This window comes from Amblyomma americanum, chromosome 3, assembly GCF_052857255.1.
Source record: "Amblyomma americanum isolate KBUSLIRL-KWMA chromosome 3, ASM5285725v1, whole genome shotgun sequence".
NCBI classification, from domain to species: domain Eukaryota; kingdom Metazoa; phylum Arthropoda; class Arachnida; order Ixodida; family Ixodidae; genus Amblyomma; species Amblyomma americanum.
In genome coordinates, this window is record NC_135499.1 from 163,503,200 (window position 1) to 163,524,053 (window position 20,854).

The 20,854-nt window shown below is 47.1% G+C and overlaps 1 protein-coding gene and 1 pseudogene across 1 annotated transcript in view; both read left to right on the plus strand.

Annotated features, from left to right (window-relative positions):
- Positions 1 to 4,547, plus strand: part of LOC144125326 (UPF0764 protein C16orf89 homolog) — a 79,194-nt gene extending 74,647 nt beyond the window's left edge. Inside the window, exons 8-9 of the mRNA XM_077658603.1 lie at positions 2,972 to 3,022; positions 4,182 to 4,547. Of these exons, the coding sequence (XP_077514729.1) occupies positions 2,972 to 3,022; positions 4,182 to 4,279 (149 nt within the window). The 3' untranslated portion in view covers positions 4,280 to 4,547. The remainder of the gene's footprint in view (positions 1 to 2,971; positions 3,023 to 4,181) is intronic.
- A 2,840-nt stretch (positions 4,548 to 7,387) lies between these two features.
- On the plus strand, positions 7,388 to 13,204 carry LOC144124229 (uncharacterized; annotated as a pseudogene).
- The last annotated feature ends 7,650 nt before the right edge of the window (positions 13,205 to 20,854 follow it).

Genomic DNA, 20,854 nt, shown 5'->3' on the forward strand with positions numbered 1-20,854 from the left:
GAGCACCAGCTTTGTTTTAGTCTACCACCTGGTAAATAATGCTTTCTTTAATGATCAAAGATCGCTGTATCAAAGTCTTTCCACCAAGATCTGTAGAGATTGTGCAAGAAAAACATGCTACCTACGCAATGCCTCATGACCTGGAGCGCACTGGAATCTTAAAGAACGCTAACGTTATAATAGCACATAAAAAAGGGGACGTCAAGGACTTACAAAGTTACAGACCGATTAGTTTACTGTCCGTTTCCTACACTGCATTTACAAAGGTAATCGCTAATAGAATAAGGACACCCTTAGACTTCAATCAAGCAAAGCATCAGGCAGGTATTCGTAAAGGGTACCCGACAATAGACCATAATCGCACTATCAATAACGTGACATCTAAATATGCAGAATATAAACAACTCTTATATATAGCTTTCATGGATTACGCGAAAGCGTATGGCTCAGTGGAAACCTCAGCAGTCATGCAGGCATTCGGAACCAACGTGTAGAAGAGCCATACGTAAAAACTATTGGAAGATATCTATAACGACTGCACAGCTACCATAGCCCCCCATAAAGACAGCACTAAAATTCCAATAAGGAAAGGTGTTATGCACGGGGACGCGATTTTTCGACTGTTATTCACCGCTTGCTTACAGGAGGTATTTCGAGGCCTGGATTGGAAAAAGTTGGGGATAAGAGTTAATGGGGAATACCTTCGCAATCTGCGATTCTCTGATGACGTTGGCTTGCTAAGAAACTCAGGGGACAAGTCCCAAAGCATGATCAGTGACATACACAGGCAAAGTAGAAAGGTGTGTCTAAAAATTGAAGGGCAGAAAACTAAAGTAAAGTTCAACAGCCTCAGAAGTGACAGTAGTTTACAATAAGTAGCGAGGCGTGGGAAGTGGCAAAGAAATACATCTACTTACGGCAGGTAGTGACCAGAAATCCTGGCCACGAGAGTGAAATAACTAGAAGAATAAGATTGGGTTGTAGCGCATTTAAGAGGTATTCTAAAATTATGAATAGCGGTCTGCAGGTATCTCTCAAATGAAAAGCATATAACTGCTGTATCTTACCGGTAGTCACATATCGGGCACAAACGTGGACGGAAAGGGTTCAATCTAAAGTGAGGACAGCGCAGGAAGGTATGGAAGAGAAAAAGACAGATGTAACGTTAAGAGGCAAGAAGAGAGGAAAGAAGGACAGGAAAAGATCCAGAGCTCATGAAATCCTAGTCGAAATAAAGAAAGGTGATGGGCACGGAGAGGGCATGTAATGCTAAGGCAAGATGACCGCTGGTTCTTAAGGGAAACGGACTAAATACCAAGGGAAAGAAAGATTAGCAGGGTGTGGTAGAAAGTGAGTTGGGTGGATGAGATTAGAAAGTTTACGAGGACAAGGTGGTCTCTGCAGGCACAGGGTCGGGTTAATGGAAGAGGTATGGGAGAGGCCTTTGCCCTGCAGTGGGCGCTGTAAGGCTGATGGTGGTGATGGTGGTGGTGATGACGATGATGATGAGTTATATAAATTCAATGATGTTTTGTAAATTTCGTTGCTCAATCGATTAAGATAAGGCGAGTTTCTAGCCTTCCTTATCCACATCACCTGGGCAAGGTATGTCATTAGGCTCTCTGATCGATATTATCTCTAATCCTTGCAATCTTTCAAACTAGCCAAGCCATAGAGTTACTTCTAATACTAGCTCTCTTATTGTTTTCCTCTCAATCTCAAAACTGCGTGTATAGCTCGAAGCCAACACACCACTTCAAGCGGATCGCGGAATGTGACCGCGAGAAAGAAAACAAGAGCTCGCGTAAGAGCCTAGTTCGTTTCCGTACCTGAAACGTGTCACTTCGAGTTTCTGTGCAGCATTGAAACACCCTTGATGTTTTGTGGACTGCAAAGGTGGCTTACTTGCAAAACCGGATGAATCAATACATTTTCAAGTCGTTGTGGAGCTGACAACTGCGATAACGTGTTAATCAGTGTACGGCTGAAACCGCATCTTTGCATTGCGTAACTGCGCGTGACGTTATATAGGGCATAAGGGGAGAGGTAAAATTCCTGTCAGAATCGAACGGAAAAGTGGTAGGAGCCGCGAAATTATGGTCTTCCTTTATCGGAGGGCTTGGGCACAACGGCGGTCAGCGGGAGCAGCTTCGCCGATGGGCTTGTTCAGTGTTCATGCACACCCGACCTAAAGTCGAAGACGTTGGCGTGAGATAATTACGATATTTTAATGGGCGGAGCACAGACCCGGCCGCGGGGGTGGACGAATGTAGAAGAAAAACCGTGACTTGGAAGAAGATTAAATTTTCATTGATTGCAGCTTCGTTTATACGGGGCCACAGGAGAAAAAGTTCAAAGCTAATGTGAATTAGTTCATGGCCTCCAATCGGCTCGTTCCGACAGAAGCCGTTTCGGGGACTCTTTAATGTTGCTCTTTTTAAGTTACTCAACGTCAAACACCTGGATTGGTCAATTTTGATGTGCAGAGGGACAGTAAGCTTGTTCTTGAGTGGACTGGTGAAACTGAAACAGGGGAAATGAAAATTTAGTTTAAGTGTTCTTAAAACTAAATTGTCACACTGATGAGCCTCTAGCATACTGACAATACCGAGAAGAGGGAAAAAAACCGTAGTAACAAGCCGACATTTTGAAGAAATGTGCTTCAAGTCTTCTTAATGGCTGCAAAAAAAAAAAATGCCTTTTATACGCAATCGGCAGCAGAAGTTCAGGGGATGTTTGTGTCGAGAACAAATTTATTGTAGCGTTGGCTCGCTACCCAGTCGCCTGGTACCGTTACCAGCAAATAAAACATGCACGTCCCCTCACACTTGCGCTTCAGGCGACCCGCTAGTGTGAAGGCGTCGAAACATTTTTTTCCTGCCCACTCGCATGCCGTAAACTTCTGCTGCTGTCTATATGCATACAGGTGACAAGTGTGGTGAAATATGTGCTGTGCTCGTTTCGCTTGCAGCTTTCAAGAGGAAGCCCGTGCGGACAAAACGAGCGGAAATTCGACTGGAAGGTTAGAGCAGAGCCCCACCATTCTGTGTTGCTTTGTTTTACCTATCTTGCAACTAAAGAGAGAAAAACGCGAAGGGACATGTGTGGCCATGAAGTTAAAAACTGATCATTGCAGCTGCTTCTTAAAGTCCCAAAGGACCGCGTAGCTGTCGTATTGTGACAGCATTTCCGAGATAAATCGAAACCTGATCGCTTGACTGATCGCTTGACATAAAGCAACCCTCAGAGTGTTCGCACAAGATGTCCGCTACTTTTCTTGCGGTGTTCTCAGTTTTGTCCACTCTGAAACTAAGCTTCCCACAAGGCTTATTTTCGGCCAGAAATCCGGTGTAATGCGTTTTTGACAAATTTGCTCGGGGTGCCAGAATCGGGTAAAATCGGGTTTTACCTAAACCGAAGGGCCCTATATTTAGAACACAGGATTAGCTTAATGTTTATTTTGAATGTTTATCGAAACTTTATAATGCAACATATATCACTTTTTTAATTTTTAACATAAGCACAACGTTCCAACATAACATGTAAAGTTACTGCCACTTGTACAGCAATTTCATAACATTATTAATAATCCATGCTATCTGGGACATTGTCTTCGAGCATGCGTTTCTTTTTGATGGTCTATGTAGTAGCTTCCGCTACAGAAGACTGACTCTCCTTATGTCATCTGCAGGAACAGAAAAGAAAAACAAAATGTCAGCAAAGAAAGAACATGAAAAATAAGTTTCATTATTCAAGCATTTTGCATTTCGTTCACATCTTGAACATCAGTGAAAACGATCGCAACCACAAAGAGCTAAAGAAGGTGAAATAAAATTTAAAATAGTTTTTCATCATGTGTAATGATTTAAATCAAGCATCTGAACAAGGTAGCTTGTTCCATTTGTTTTTAGATCTAGAACACTGGACCGACAGTCACTAGGCCACGTGAAGTATGCTACCCTGAAGCAATGCACGTGGGCTTTCATCGCACTCAACCGTTTTCAGTGAGAGAATCTGCTCCGCAAAAATGCAGTTGCTAGGCTGAGGCTAAATTGTTCTAAGCGCTAACAGTTAAGAGTTGTAAGGTACAACTGCTTTTTTATCTTTTTTTGCCGTGAATACATGTGTTACATAGTTGACACATGTTCACACGTTCAAAATCACTATTTGTTCTTTTACAGATCGCTGCCGGCCTCACAAGACAGTGTTGGGGGCAATAGCAATGTCAACGGGACTTAAGTATTTGATTAATACCAGAAATCTCACAATAGGTGCATGAAATAGTTAAACATGTCCAGAGTGAACAAATTTGGGCGAGAGGCTACAGTTATGTCATTGGAATATCAGCCCGGTACTATCTTACGACGCTCATTAGTACTTTGTCATACCATCTAAGAAAATTGCATACTAGTTTGCAACGCAAGACAACCTGGCCATCCCTGGTGAATTTGGTCATTGCAGACTACGTTATTCAGCAAACACTTGTGCGGGAGAGTGCACCATGGTGGTGGAGAGGTTTCGCACAATAAAATGTTTTCCACTATCAACGGGAAAATGTGCGTGTCTATGTTCACCATATTAAAGCATGGCCCGTCTTCCACGACGTCTTAAGTGAGCACACACTGCAATTCACCGGTGACGCTTTGTACACAGTGTGCGCCAATTCTTGCGGGGAGAAACTGCCGCACGATGCTATTCACTACGGTCTGTCGAGTACGCGCTCTAAATATCCACCTGCTACGGGGGAGCACATGCTGCCAATTGTTGAGTTTTGCGACATTGTAATTTGGAAATTTTAACTAATACGTCTTTCACTGAAAAGCACGTCACTCAAGCGCAAGGTGGTAAGCTTCCTTTCCCTCCATTCCATACGGCGCATCGCCCACACTATGAACTGACAGATAAAAGTTTCCTCGGCAGAGAGATGTCCAAAGTGCGGGGGGGGGGGGGGGGGGGGGAGGTTTCGTTAGTCGCGACCAGCGCCACCTTGGCTCGATGCGTTGGTGCATGCGCCAACGGCGTTCATCGACGCTGTGTGTGATGGTCGGCCGGTCGCATTGGGCATCGGTGCATAACGGTCACGAGCAAAGCCAGCGGAGTTGCTCGGTCTTTCCGTCTCCAAGAAAATAAAATGAGTTATCGCACACATCCACAAACATGACAACGTGTTGCGTATAAGAAAGAAACCGCTCAAGATTATCGGCAAAGAAAAAACACAGGAACAAACGCTTAGTTTATATTATTTTACTGATTTCATAATCATGTTCGCGCAAGTTTTAATCTCTGCTTCAGAAGCTTGGGTTGGTTGGATTTTGTTCAGTTTGATCTAAAGTGTTTAACGTATCAAAGTTACTTAATATATGAGGGACGCCGTATGGTAGGGCTCCGGTTGATTTCGGCCATCTGGAGTTCTTTAACGTGCACCGACACCACACTGTACACGGGCCTCTAGCATTTCACCTTCATCAAAATGCAAAAATGATGCTCGACAGAATCAACGGTGTGTCGGCCTCAGCAGTTTCGAGCAAACATCGTCCAAACAATGCTCTTGAAATGCAATATTTTAATTCTAGGGCCTCAGGAAATAAAAGAGCCCATCTCATCGCCGACAATGAAGTCTGTCGTGGAAGAGTGAACCAACGAGGCCAGATAGAGTGGGCCCGTCAGTATAAACGACAACAGTTTGCCTGAAAGGACCCTGAACCATCTCGTCACCGATCAAGTAAACGGCCTTGGAAGGCGTCGTCATAAAAAAAAATTCGTTTCTAAACGCCCAACAGGAACGGGGAAGTCAAATGCATAATACTTGTAGCGAATTTCAGCCGGAGTTCCGGAGCACGTTTCCTTGTTTCACGAATCCGAAACCGTGTTTCATTTGGCAATTCACTCTTAGGTCCTGTATTCCAATTCTCTGTACCCTTGTGATAATTCTAATATCAGAATTAATACCCTATTTGCTTATCGAGAATTGATTGAAAAATAGTCCAATGAGAAATGTATCAAATATAAAATCTCATAAACTATTCCCATTTGCTGCATTTCTTATTAGACTAATCACCAATTAACAGTAAATTAGCAAAAAGGTTTTAAGTATTTGAATGGAATAAAATGTTAGATTTCCTTATGTTGTGTAGCATTTGCAGTGCTATTACCATGACAAAGGTGTCCATTTGAAGCACGCGAACAATAACGTCCTCTGGGAACACTTCGACATAATAAGAAAAACATACAGACTACATGTCCTCTACCCTTACTGCGAGTAAATAGGCACCCTGCAGTTGGGATTTTATAGCCCCTGTCAAATGCTCTGCCATTTATACTGGTGGCGAGTTTTGTATCAGTGACGCAGCTATGCAAATAACGATTTACCAGATATTCATTGTGGGTTGTGTAAAACGGAGCAGGTATTCATGTAATGTTCTGCTAGTTTAAGAACCGCAACATTTGCTGATGCGTTTAGATTTTAAGGCTGTTCTTGTTTCATATTGTTCATGTTGCTTCCCTTAATTAGACTAATACATACTCGTATCAGACTAATACGATACCTATACTAGCAAATACAAGAATATATTAGACCAACACGATTTTGTATTAGAATTTACGCTTGGGTGTGGAGCAATCGCACGCCACCCTGTATCACCCCACCCTACCTCGCGTTGCACGGAGCGTGGCTTGTTTTTCTATAGTCTACTTCAATTTCTCACCTTGGAATTTCTCACCTCATGTTAACACCTTGGAGAATTTTCTGCTCCTCGCCGGATTTGAAGCGACACTTCGGATCGTCTACTTTAATCGGCCATTAGCTTTCGCCACTTCTATTCCGGTGGCCCACATCCCCCACGTGTTGGGTAAACACCACACAGTGCCGAGCTGCAGCTCCAACCCACCGATCTGAGCCAGCCACCTGAACCTGGGACGCGAAATAAAGCTATCTCTTCTCCGCTCTCCTTCGACTTGCACCTTCGGGAGCATCGCCTCTCGTTCCAGAGCAGCGCTACTATCCTGACCGGCGGTGCCAAGAAGTGCGGGCATTGAGATCCTATTCTTCGCGTTGCGCGCAAAACCGGCCGCAGAACTCCGTCATTTCTACACAATAGGGAAGCCGTAAGAAAGACGGGAGAGCTTACCTTTTCGATGCGTTTGCGAGCGCTACGCACTGCTTGGGAAATGTAATTTGGCTGCGAGTTTTAAGCGTGCGGCTTCAACGAAGCTTAAGAGGGACAGGGTAGCCGGTTTCTGGTTTGTACTGGTTTCTGCACTGTGTCGCAGTTCAAGCAATGGTACGGTTGGGGTTCACATACAGATGCATTATAGCGGCAATCAAACCACACCACTTTCGCAACATCTTATGTTTTATACTGGGTGCTACATCCACCATAGGATCGCGATGCATGCCTTGTACTACACAGGCAAGCTGTGTAAAAAATAAGATATCTAAGCAATACCTAGAAAATACAAATCGAGTGCAAAATTCATGCACTGTCTTCTTTCTTTGAAAGGTAAATTGTACATTGCGGTTTAACCACGTTAACCATGTTCTCGCACGGCGAGTCTCACCCCGTCACAGCTTCGCATCATTACACTGCTGAAGCAATATTTGGTTTTGGTTTATGTGCGTTTAGCGTCCCAAAGCAACTCAGGATATATGAGGGACGCCCTAGTGGAGGACTCCTGGAATTTCGACCACGTGGCGTTCTTTAACGTGCACTGACATCGCACAGCACACGGGCCTCCAGAATTTCGCCTTCATCGAAATGCGACCGCCGCGGCCGGGCTCGAAGTCGTGTCTTTCGGGTCAGCAGACGAGCACCATGCATAACCCCTGAGCCACCGCGGCGGCTAAAGCAATGTTTGAATGCGCGCATAGGATTTTTGGCCCAAATGCGGAAGCGTGCGCGTCGAGGCTGACCCTTTATCTTTGAGACGCTATAATTATCGATGCTCTCACCAGTTGTGAGGATGAATGAAAAATTTTTCAGTCAATGAATTTTGATAACGAGCTCCGAGGGACCACCGTCCCGTGTCCTCGCTGTTGCTGCGCTCAGTCATTCAGTTCCAGCAAGTAGAACACGAAGTACGGTAAAATGACTCAGTGTCGACAGTACTTTCAATCCCTCCGAGCCTTGCCAGGCTTTTCCGCACAAACAAGCACACGGACGCGCTTTGACACCAAACCATCCCGCAACCCCTGCAGTACAGCCGCCGCAGCTTGGCGACTTGACAAGCCTATATCACATGGCGCCGTCTGTCCGCGTTGAAAACAAGAACAGGGAGCGGCAGACATTGTCTGGTCGCGCCGCCTGGCGGAGTATCAACACCTAAATATTTTCTTACACTGTGCCACCTCCGCTAACCTCATCCTCCAGAAAAATTCCATCGCCTGTGTGAAGGTTCGGGTTATGGTAGAAGCGTTCGTTAGAGTACAGATACCAAAGTATAATCCCCCAGTGTAAGTCCAACCGCTATCGCAGCTTTATGAATCAGGTTTCATGATCTTCTTGTGATTTTTTTTTGTCTGTATACCCATCAGCACTACGAAGTGCTAGCGTGGAGTGAAATGGAATGAGGTGACGGTGGCTAAGCCTTTTGTAACGAGTATCCATGCCCTCGCTGCTGTTCCGCTCAATCATCCAAGCGGTCCGAAATGGCGTGGTCAAAAACTAGCAAAAACAGAGCAAAAGAGCGCAAGCAAATTGCTGCGCTGGACAAAAATCTATGGCAGAATCAATTAAGCGGTGCGATATGCGTCAGTACTGGGACTTATCCAACCCCTTACCCTTGATGGCACCTAGCCGCAGGCCAAATTAAGCGGGAATGATTGAGCACAGATTTAGCAGCTGGCTTAGCACGAGTCGCAAAGTTATGCGCTGAAATGTTCCTGCTAAGTGTTGTCTACCTTTTACCTGCCCTTCTGTGTTAGCCGAAGCGGCAGTTCTGGTTAAGCTACTCGACAACTGCGAAGTGGGTCGAGCACATACCGTCTGCCGGGTAAGGTGAAATCTGCTTCAGGTGTAGATTCAAAGGCGCTATAGTGTGCACAACTGTCACAGCGGTTACTTTTCGAGTTCACCCACCCTGTACAAAATTTGATTCCCATAGATTCATTTGCAGACTTTTTTTCCGATAAAAAAAATGTCCTGACGCAGCTATTAAAAGCATACATGTCTTAAAGCTTGCTTCCTGTCACATGCAGTCACTGCGCAGATGCAAAGAGCAGCGTATACGCGCACAGCTTTCACCAGATAAAATCCACGTCCCTTCGTGGCGTCCACCGCTCTTGTGTGCCTTCCCATGGTGTCTCTTTGGTGTCATTCTGACTTGTGCGCATGCGGTCATGCGCAACCGTGATAAGGCGGCGCACGTTGGAAGCTGATCACCGCATGCCGGTACAGTCGCGATCAATATGAAGGTGATCGCGCGAGCATTGACCGGCGGGCCTTTCCAGCTGCATAGCGGCCTATATCGGAACTGCGATGATAAAGATTGCGTTGCCTTCTTTCCCTCGTAGGCTCTTCCGGGCTACAACCGTCACCCCTATCACTACCTCGCCACCTTTTTCCTGTGTTTGTTCTCTGGGCTTCGGTTTATCTGAATTGTATATCATTTCTTTTTCATTTTTGTCAATATGGCAGGGGCGGGTTTTTCTGCCGTCACAGGTTTTGATAACACTGTCACTGTTTTTACGGCCCACATGCGCCGGACTGGTGATGCACAGAAAAAAAAAAGTCATCGGGCGTCCGCAGTGTGCAGCTTCCGGCGAGCATTTCAGACTTATAAGAGCCTCTTCGTGACACATGCCGTTTCTTTTGTTCCCGCCTTCAATTGCTCCCAATATGCCACGGCGGTTAACTGCGGAGGAAAGAAGCGAAATAATCGGTCTTGGAAAGGCAGGCTTCTCCCAGAGAAAAATTGCTGCCATAGTAGGCCGTCCACAGAAAACTGTAAACCGTGTCATCAACGCCTATTTCAGAGAGAACCGTGTAGCGGATGCCCCTCATCGTCGCAGGCTCAGGAAAACGACTGAAGAGGAAGACCACCTCCTCGTAGCTGCAGCCGTCCAAGACCCCTTCACAACAGCAAAAAAAATTGCCGAGCAGCTCGACGTTGATTTTAGTCTGCCCACTATTCGAAGGCGACTTCATTAGGCAGGACTGAAGAGTCACGTAGCCGCAAGGAAGCCCTTCCTTACAGCAACTCACCTTCAGAAACGGCTAGAATTTGCCACGCGTCACAGAAACTGGACGTCGCACCAATAGCAGCAAGTTATATTCAGCGACGAGTCCACATTTTCCACTTGCTGGAATCAGCGCCTCCGCGTCTGGAGGGTCTCCGGATCCAGGTAGCATAGTAAGATAGGAATGCGCATGCTTTTTGCGCATTTCAAAATTGATTTTTTCTTTCTCTTTTCCGCAAGGTACGATGAGGACAACGTCCTGAACTTTGCTGCCAGCGGACGTGTCTCTGTGAACGTGTGGGGCGCCATCAGCTACGCAGGTCTTGGCCCGCTGTACCGCATTCCGGGGAGGCTCACAGCGGAAGCTTACATAGAAATTTGTAGCAGCATTCTTCTTCCATATGCTATAAATGTACCCTTTCCGGACGGCTGCTTTTATTTTCAACATGATGGGTGCCCTGTACATACTGCATCTGTAGTGCAGGACTACCTGAACAGCAGTGGCATCGCAAAGCTGGAGTGGCCTCCGCGGAGTCCGGACCTCGACATAATTGAAAACATTTGGGGGATTATAAAAGCTAACCTGGCTCGCGTGCATCCGGACACAGGGAGTCCAGAAACATTGTGGCAAGCGGTAGAAGGCGAATGGAATCGCATTCGAGGAGACCCGGCCATTGTAGAGTCACTCTATGCATCTTTTCCCAGGAGAATTGAAGACCTCCAAAGGAAAGGAGGGCGCCCTATCAAGTATTGATAGAAAGTCAATGCATGTCTAAAGCGGGCATTATCGACAGAGTTTATGTTGCATGTTATGGATGAGTGCAGCGTGCTGAAAATTATCCTTTTATTTGCAGTGAATAAAATATTAATCAATGTTATACCTTAATTCTTTTTGACTCTTTAATAGCAACTTTTGCGGCTGCAGGCAAAGAGTAGAAACGAACGGCAGTGCTAAACACCGAAACAGTTGATAGTATTATAATATTGTGGTACTGTAGTTACAGGAAAATGAAAGCACAGTAGATGTTACCCCTGGTACAGAAGGGAATGAAGAAAAGACGGAGAAATTGCGTAGTAGAGGGCACCGAAACGATACGGGGGCACTTGAGACTATATTCGTGCTGTTAATGTGAAAGTGCTGATTCGAGATGGCATAGATCAGTATCTGATCTTTAAGCGGTTGACTTAAATTATCCCAATCATGAGTATTCAATTATCACCCCCCCCCCCCCCCCAAGAATGACATAGATCATGCCTTCACTTTCTTGATTTTCCTCCATTCACTCTATTGCTAACCGAAATTCAGGTGTGCAGTTATCCCTTATAGCGAAGTATCGGAGCCCACGCAAGCAATGGGCAAGAGAAAGCACTTTCCATTCCTATTACCGACTACCATGGGCGGTTTTTGGTGTCGTTTTTTTTCTGGACGCTGCAACGTCCGTCGCTTTCTCCTGACGATTACTCATGTATCGCTTTTGCGTTAATAATTTCGATCAGCTGGGAGCTTCAAAATGTGCTGCCCTCGCAGAGCTAATATATGCGGCAGTGTGCAGTGCAAATGAGGAATTAAAGAAAAAAGTGAAACCTGATACTATCGTTACTGAGAAGACTGCCCGCTCTTTGTGAAAGAGCCTGAGTGCAACGGAAGCTAGCGTAATTTCATTCCTGAAAGTTGAAAAAATGCCGCGCAAGGTGGCTTTTTCTACCATAGGCTAACGCTAGCACGATTAACTTCCAATTGATTGCGTCCGGTCTAGCAATATGCTCAAGATTACGACACGTGCGTATCTTTCTGCTGACGCGTAAAAAATACAACGAAATTTGGGACTTGCTAGAAGGGAGTGACAGCAGCTCAAGGAACAGCGAAAAGAGAGAGGGAAGCTACTCTGATGTTCCCCTCGCCACGGAGGGTGATGACGTAACGTGGTGCTGCTCCTTTCCTCGGTCGCCGCTCGAGCGATCACCTTCATATTGATCGCCACTGTACGTAAGGAAGCGGGAAATAAAGACGGGGGTTCTTTGCCCCTCATCTGTCAACTGTCTTGTCTGTGTCTGCTCCTGAGTCGCGCCGTTCCCTTGACGCGACATGGTGTGAGACGTGGGATCCAGTTCGTAGGGGCGGCGCCGTGGCTCTCGGCTCACACCAGATTGTGCAGTGAACACCTCCGACACCTCCACGTCAACGCCCGGCAGTGCGGCTGCCGCGCTGGCGATTCCTCCGCCGGGAAACTTCAACTTTCACCGGACATCCGAGTGGCCAGAATGGATTCAGGAGTACGGCGACTACCGATACGCCACAGGTCTGAACGAAAGGCCAGAAGTCAATGTCCGGATACTGCTGTATACAGCATGGGCAGGCGAGCCAGGAAAATTTTTCAAACTTTTTTTCTCTCTGAAGAAGAATCGAAAAGCTACACGACTGTCTGCAAAAAGTTTTCTGCTCACTTCGAGGCAACAAATAACGATGTGCACGAAAGCGCCTGTTTCCACCGCAGGCAAGAGGAGCCCGGGGAGTCAGTCGACCAGTTTGTAACCGCTCTACATGTACTGGCCGACCGCTGCGATTTCGGCACCCTCCGAACTCGTCTGGTACGGGACGGGTTCGTCGTCGGACTTACAGATGCCGCACTGTCAGAGTCGCTCCAGATGGATTCCAGTCTCACCTTGGACACAGCTCCTGCAGAGGCTCGCCTCAAGGGGACGGTTCAGCGACAACAGCGAGAACTACGCCCCAGCGAGGTGAAGTCCGAAGTTTGGGCTGTAGCTCGGAAGACGACGGGGGCCTCAACTTACCGCAACAGCGACGTTTGCCAACCTACGGGATGCCCAGTGCAGAAGAGTCAGGAGAACTTGCAGCGATGCCGGCTTTGTGGACACTCGTACCATTCTACGTTCAAGTGCCCTGCTCGGGTTGTGCGGTGTAACAGCTGTAGAGCCAAAGAACACTTCGCAGTGGTCTGCATGAGCAACCCTTCCAACCATGATGTAGGCGTTTCTGCTCTACAGTCAGAGCCAGAAAGCTACTTGTAGGAATGCTTAGTGGTTCAAATGCTAAGTTTGTTCAGGTAACTATAAACGGGGTGCCGGTATGTGCTAAGATCGATCCCGGAGCGGAAGTCTCGGTCGTTCTACTCGAATTCCCCGGAGTGCCTTCGCGGTTACAGCCGCCACGCTCAGTATTAACGGGAGGAGGAGGTCAACGCCACTCCTTGAAAGGGACCTTTGAGGCAGAAGTTGTTTGGAAACAGCAAGTCGCACTACAGACAGATGTTGTAGAATCTGTGCATTTGGGGCTACCAGCCATTGAGGCTCTTGGTGTGGTGAAGTTTGTCGATGTCCAGTCGGATAACGAATTTGAAACCATGTACCCTACATAGTTCTCGGGTCTTGGCACAATGTCTGGTGAATACACCATTCTGCTGAACGAGGGTACTTCACCTTTCGCCATAAGCACACCTCGTCGTGTTCCAATTCCATTAAGAGAAGCCGACCGTGAAAGCCGAACTACTCAAAATGGAGCGAGAAGGAGTAATTAGAAAAGTTGATGAGCCAACCGAGTGGGGTGCCAGAGCTCAAGCAGTCGGGTACAGTGCGCATCTGCGTAGATTTAACCCAGCTGAACAAGAGTGTGTTGCAGGAGCATTTCGTGTTGCGGAAAGTTGATGTGTTGGGCGTTCTTGAAGGAGCATCATATTTTTCGAAACTGTAAGCTAACTCGGACTCTACTATTTTTGCCGGTTACCATCTGGAGTAGCTACTGCTCCGGAATATTTTCAGAAGCGCAAGGGCGAAATCTTGGATGGTCTGCCGGGAGTAGTAAACCTCATCTATGACATATTGAATTTTGGTCCATCAAAGACCGAACACGATGAAAGGTTGCCTGCAGTCCAAGGAAGCTTGTTACAACCGGCGTCACACTCAATCAGGCTAAATGCTCTTTTGGCGTTCGCGAGTAAGTGTTTTTGGGCTACGTTGTTGATTCAACTGGCATCAAACCGGACCCTGCGAAAGTACAATCAATCAAAGCAATGGATGCGCCGTCAGCGGTACCGGACGTGCGCAGGTTTCTGGGCATGGTCAGTTATTTGGGAAGGTTTGTTCCAAACCTAGCCGAACTATCTGCGCCGCCTCGTGAACTGCTCGTGAAGTGAAAAGAGTGGCATTGGGGCCAACCGCAGGAGAGAGCGTTTGCTGCTCTGAAACAGCTGGTGTCGTCAGTAAAGTGTGTTGCAAAGTTAGATCCTACGCTTCCCACAGTCTTATCGGCTGACTCATCTTCGTTCGTCATCGGAGCAGTGCTGCTTCAAGAGCAGGCAAATGGACAGAAACGGCCTGTTGCTTTTATCTTCCATGCCTTGACACCAACTGAGCAGAGGTACGCGAAAATTGATAAAGAAGCGCTCGCTCTCATCTGGGCGGCCGAACCCCTAGAATGTTACTTAAAAGGGCTTGACTTCCAGTTTGAAACTGATCACCGGCTCTCCTAGGAAAATCGCCAATGCGGAACTTGCGCTCAAGTTTGCGGTGCCGATTGTAGCGCTATAGCACACTGCCTAGCGAGAAGAGCAAGCAGTTTTGGGTAGTACTGGATGGATGGATGGATACGGCTGAACCCTTTACATCGGGCGGTGGCTCAAGCCACCTAGCCATGTCTTGTGAAATTTTACTCCTGTCTTGCTTTTAGCCACCAATCAGATAACCTTCGCTTGGTTACTTCTAACCTCTTAAAATCCACTTTTCCTTCACTATCCCTAAACCCCAATGCCTTGGGTAAGTCAGCTCCGCTGCCTTCCACTGTAGGGTGAAGCCCTTTACAGAAAAGTATCAAGTGTTCAGCCGTTTCCTCCTCCTCTCCGCACGCAATGCACAAAGTGTCTATCTCCTGGTACCTGACTCTATACTTCTTAGTCCGCAAAACTCCAGTCCTGGCCTCAAACAACAAAGAACTTCCCCTACAATTATCATAGATATTTTCTTTGACAATTTCCTGTTTAAAGGTCCGGTATGTTTCTAGTGCCGATTTCGTCAGCATCCCTGTTTTCCACAAAGCTCTCTCTGTTCCTTTAACCTTTTTCTTAACCGATAATTGCTGATTTGCCCCCTTACTGCTGTCCAGATATTTGCTTGTCAATTTTCTAGTTCGCTTTCTCCATTTCGTGTCAACATTCTTTATATACAGGTATCTGAAAACTTTCCTAGCCCACCGCTTTTCCTCCATCCTTCTCAATCGTTCCTCAATTACTATTAGTACTTTCCCGCGCCACCTTCAGGCGCTTATTGGCGTGAGCCTGCGCGCTCTGTCGAAGGCGCACGTGCCGTGCGTCAGCTATCTGGGCTACGCCGAGAGAAGCTAGGCAATGAATGCTGTCAGCCAAACGCTATCTAATCGCGCAGAATGTGTTCTCGCATTCGCAGCGGCCCAAGCGGCTGACAAAAGCAGTTTTGAGTCACCGAATGGAACAATTGCAGTTCCACCTTGGCAGCGCAGGTTCCCCCATCGACGTGTTACCGCCAAGAATCCAAAGGTTTCGTATGAGGCTTATGAGGTTTTCCTTCACCATTGTCTGTCCTGGAAAACATTGTCACTGCTGATGCCCTTTCGCGGGCTCCTTGTAAAGAAGTCAGTCTGGTGTGGGGCCAGTTGTCGCCTGATGAGGTTTCAAGTTTCGTTCAAGGCTCCATCAGCGAATTTACGTCATCATCCCCTCTACATAAGGTGCGGCTGGCGACACAAAGTGATGCTACTTGCCAAAAGCTACTGTTCTATTGCCGGAATGGTTGGCCGCGTTTCGCAGATGTCAACAGTTGGTTGAGGCCTTTTTGGCCGCACCGAGCGCACCTTATAGAATGTGACGGGGTGCTTATGCGTGATCAACGCCCAGTCATCCCTCAAGGGATGAAAGCTGGAGTCCTGGCAGCGTTGCATAGAGGCCATCAAGGGATCGTAAGATGTCGCGCTCGAGCTCGCGAATCTGTCTGCCTAAACCAACCTCAGAGTTGGTTTAGGCAGTGAACAGCTGCTTAGAGTGCGCCAGACTAATAGTACAAAGGCCAGAACCAATCATGCCGTAGAAGTCGACTTCCTTTCCCGGGCAGAAACTAGGAGCGGGTCTGTTTTATTTCAACCAAAGGCATTATCTTGCGGTTGTGGACTACTTTTCGCGCTTTTCGGAGGCTGCTTTGTTAAAGTCGTCCAATTCCACTGCTGTTATAATACAGCTGAAAAGCTTTTTTTGCCAGGCATGGCATACCGCAAACATTGGTGACTGATAACGGCAGCCAGTTTTCGTCACAAGAATTCAAGGAATTTGTAAAAGCGTTCGGGTTCACACATGTTACGTCAAGCCCCAGGTATTCGCAGTCTAACGGTGCAGTGGAGCGCACAGTTCCAGCCATCAAAAGATTGCTAGAAAAGTCACCAGATCCATACTTAGCGCTGTTGGCATACAGGAGCACTCCAGGTCCCGTAGGCAAAAGCCCTGCCGAACTACTCATGAACAGTCTTTTGCGCTCAACAATACCGCTGCATCTCAGCCGGTAGAAACCCTCAAAACCGAGAAACCTAATAATCTTTGTCAGGAGAGGCGAAGCAGTCACAGAAAAGCAGCGGCCGGCACAACTTCGGCAGCCATCACGCTGCTAGACAGCTTAAACAGTTGCAAGCCGGAAATCGGGTGTGGGTCAAAGATAGTAGGGTCAGTGCAGCCGTTTTAAGACGGGCTTCTCGGCCGCGGTCCTACGTCGTCAGGACAGACGTGGGACTGGAACTAGAGGAACCGGCATTCACTGATCCTGTATAGGTGAAAATCAGAGGAGAGCCACGACCCCCGGGGGGAAATCCCTGAGCTTCCACGAACACTGCAAGCTGTAGAGCCCCCAGGAGTAAGCAGAGTGTCAGGGGAACTTCCGGGACGGAAAATTCAGTTCCCACCCCTCCACCAGCTCCTTCCACTGCTGCTCCGGCTGCACCAGACAACAGTACGTCTGGGGCTTATGTCACCCGTTATGGCCGCGAAGTAAAGAAGGCGGAGCGTTATGGCATCACTTAACCCGCGACCAAACCTGCTTCTACACGTCCAGGTGTATCTGTCGAGCAGGGCAGACAAAGCCAGAATATATAATATACGCTGATGACACAACACTTTTATTTCGAAACAATGATCACAGCCAGCTTTTAAATAACATAAATCAATCATTAGATCATTTAAGCGCTTGGAGCAAACTTAATTCACTGGAGATAAGTGTAACCAAAACAAAAGCCGTGCTTTTTTCCACAAGGCAGTCTCCGATGCCTATCATGCCCTCAAATAATAATCAAATTTTTGGCCATGCTGCTATTGAAGTTGTTGATGAAATGAAAACGCTTGGTGTTTATTTCAACAAAACTATGCCTTGGGATAGGTACATAAATCGAATAATTTCACGCCTGTCAAAAACAGTAGGTATTTTAGCAAAACTCCATTTATTCCTACCGCCGAAAATTAAGCTACTTATCTAAAACTGGTTATTCTTGTATCAACTGAACTACTAGCTGTTTCCTCGTATGGGGTAGAACTACACAAACAAATTAAAACCAAATATATGCACTACAAGAAAGGGCTATTCGCCATATAGCTGGAAAAGACTACTACACTCATACTACGCCGTTTTTTAAGAATTTTAAAGTAATGTCAGTACACTGTCTCTACTCGTATAACTTAGCAGTTCGCTAAAAACAGCACATAACAACCTCTAAGAGTACAATGCTTTCGATCGCCAATTTAACAACGCTTACACGAACATATCATTCGCGTTCTGCTCGTAACTGGACGGTACCTTTCGTACGAACGACGTTTGGCCGGCAAATGCTTGCACATACTCTGCCCACTCTGTTAAATTATTTTCGCCAAAATAAAGTTAATATTGAAAATGTAAGTAAGAAAACAATACATTCATTCTTTCTCTCGCAAATGTAATTTTTCTGGTTTTCCTGCAGTACCCGCCGCGGTGGCGCAGTGGTTAGGGCGCTCGGCTACTGATCCGGAGTTCCCGGGTTCGAACCCGACCGCGGCGGCTGCGTTTTTGTGGAGGAAAAACGCTAAGGCGCCCGTGTGCTGTGCGATTTCAGTGCACGTTAAAGATCCCCAGGTGGTCTAAATTATTCTGGAGCCTTCCACTACGGCACCTCTTTCTTCCTTTCTTCTTTCACTCCCTCCTTTATTCCCTCCCTTACAGTGCGGTTCAGGTGTCCAACGATATATGAGACAGATACTGCGCCATTTCCTTTCCCCCCAAAACATATTATTACTATTATTATATTTTCCTGCAGTGTGTTTCTCCTGTGTCTTTTGGATTTTTTGCGGGTTTGTTGCTATGTACAATTGCTGTTCTTCGCTGAACATGTTTATCACTCATATTGTGCCTTTACCTTTACCAACAAAAAAGACCGAACTATGCGTAGTAAGAGCTACAGTGTCTGTAAATGTACTGGGATGTACTGCCTAAATGTAAGTGCACCAAAGGTTATTACTGACACCTCGCTGTTTTGCCATGTAATGGGGCCCGAGCGCCGGCAAGTGAATTAACGTTCACTTTTTGTCTCGGGTCCCTCATTTTTTACTGAAATAGAAATAAACTTCAAACTAGTTGTACTATCTTGGTCTTTGCGGTGTATGGTTTGCATTGTTTTCCGTGTGTGGCTTTTCATCTGTTCTTCTTTGTAGTACTTTTTTCTGCTATTGGTTTTCCGAAGAAAAGAAAGGGGGGGGATGTGGTGTCATCCTCACTTGTGCGCACACGGTTATGTGCAACCGTGATAAGGCGGCGCACGTTGGAAGCATGCCGGTATGTAAGGAAACGGGAAATAAAGACGGGCGTTCTTTGCCGCTCATCTGTCAACTGGCTTGTCAGTGTCAGCTCCAGAGTCGCGCCGTTCCTTTGACGCGACAGTCTCCTCCGCGCCTGCAACCAATAGGCACAGGCAGCGACCTCGTAAGGGCAGGCAGGGAGATGGCCGGGAATGTGGAGCCACGTGACCTATTGATTTCACTCCCGCTTCAAAGGGGGCGCATGGCGTCTGAAAGATGTCTAAACTTTCCAGGTCTGAGTGCGCACCGCTCCATAGCTCCATAGCGCACCTTTGCGAGTAGCACACGACCCGGTGTGCTATAGAACATCTTTTTCCTTCCGCATAATTAAAGTCGAGATTATAAGGAGGGCCATTACAACAAAAACTATCGGGTGTAGGCATAAGCGTCAAATTCTGTGCGAAGCCTACACTTACCAACCGTGGCAGGCAGTGTTTAGAAGGATTGCCTTCTCTCCATCTGCCACTATCCCCTCTCGCTCTCCTGCCCCTCTCTGCTTGGAGGGAGGCACCGGACTAAGAATGACTCAGCAAAAAATGACAATGACTAAGAAGGAAATGGCTCCGATCACAGGAGGCCTACTTGCAAGATTGCCAGCCTCCCGAATATCTCTCTCTGCAAAAATGAGGTTTGTGGAAGCTATTCTGTCTCCGCATTGCATGGGAAGAGCAACCTCGGCCTCATAAGACCCGGGGACAGCCATGTGCCGGTGCAGTGGCGCACCGCTTAACCGCTGCACCACTGCGTCGGTAGTGGTACGAGGACTGGCCGCGAGCTATCAGTGTTACACGTTTTAAAAAGCTACCTGGGCCTGAGGTGACAAAATGAGAGATGGGTAGGTGTCACGATTGGCATGGAATCAGAAATAAAACTTTTAGATGATTTTGGGTAGGTCGTCTGAATGTGTTAGCATTTCCTGTTGCTCATGATTCTGTTGTAGATCAGCGTTAAGGGTATGACGCGATATATGCGGAATTCACAATCATCATCATCAGCCTGACTACGCCCAGAGCAGGGCAAAGGCCTCCCCATGTCTCTCCAATTAACCCTGTCCTTTGCCAGCTGCGCCCACCATATACCCGCAAACTTCTTAATCTCATCCGCCCACTTAGCTTTTTGCCGCCCCCTGCTACGCTTGCCTTCTCTTGGAATCCAGTCCGTTACCCTTAATAACCAGCGGTTATCTTGCCTTCGCATTACATGCCCTGCCCAAGCCCATTTCTTCCTCTTGATTTCGATTCGGATGTCATGAACCCGCATTTGTTTCCTCACCCACTCTCCCACTTCCGGTCTCTTAACGTTACACCTAGGATTTTTCTTTCCATAGAACGCTGCGTTCTTCTTAACTTGAGCTGATCCCTTTTCGTTAGCCTCCACGCTTCTTCCCCGCAGGTGATTACCACTAAGATACAGCTGCTGCATACTTTTCTCTTGAGGGACATTGGTAAACTGCCACTCATGATCTGAAAGAACCTGCTATATGCACTCCACTTCATTCTTATCCTGAGCCGCCGCGGTGGCTCAGTGGTTATGGCGCTCGGCTGCTGACTCGAAAGACGCGGGTTCTATCCCGGTTACAGCGGTCGAATTTCGATGGATGCGAAATTCTGGAGGCCCGTGTACTGTGCGATGTCAGTGCACGTTAAAGAACCCCAGGTGGTGGAAATTGCCGGAGACCTTCATCATGTGTCGTCCCTCATATCTTGAGTCGCTGAGGGACGTTAAACCCACCATCAACCATAAACCGATTCCTATTCTTCTAATAATTTCCCTCTCGTGATCTGGATCAGCTGTCACTACCCACCCTAGGTAGACGTATTCCCTTACCACTTCC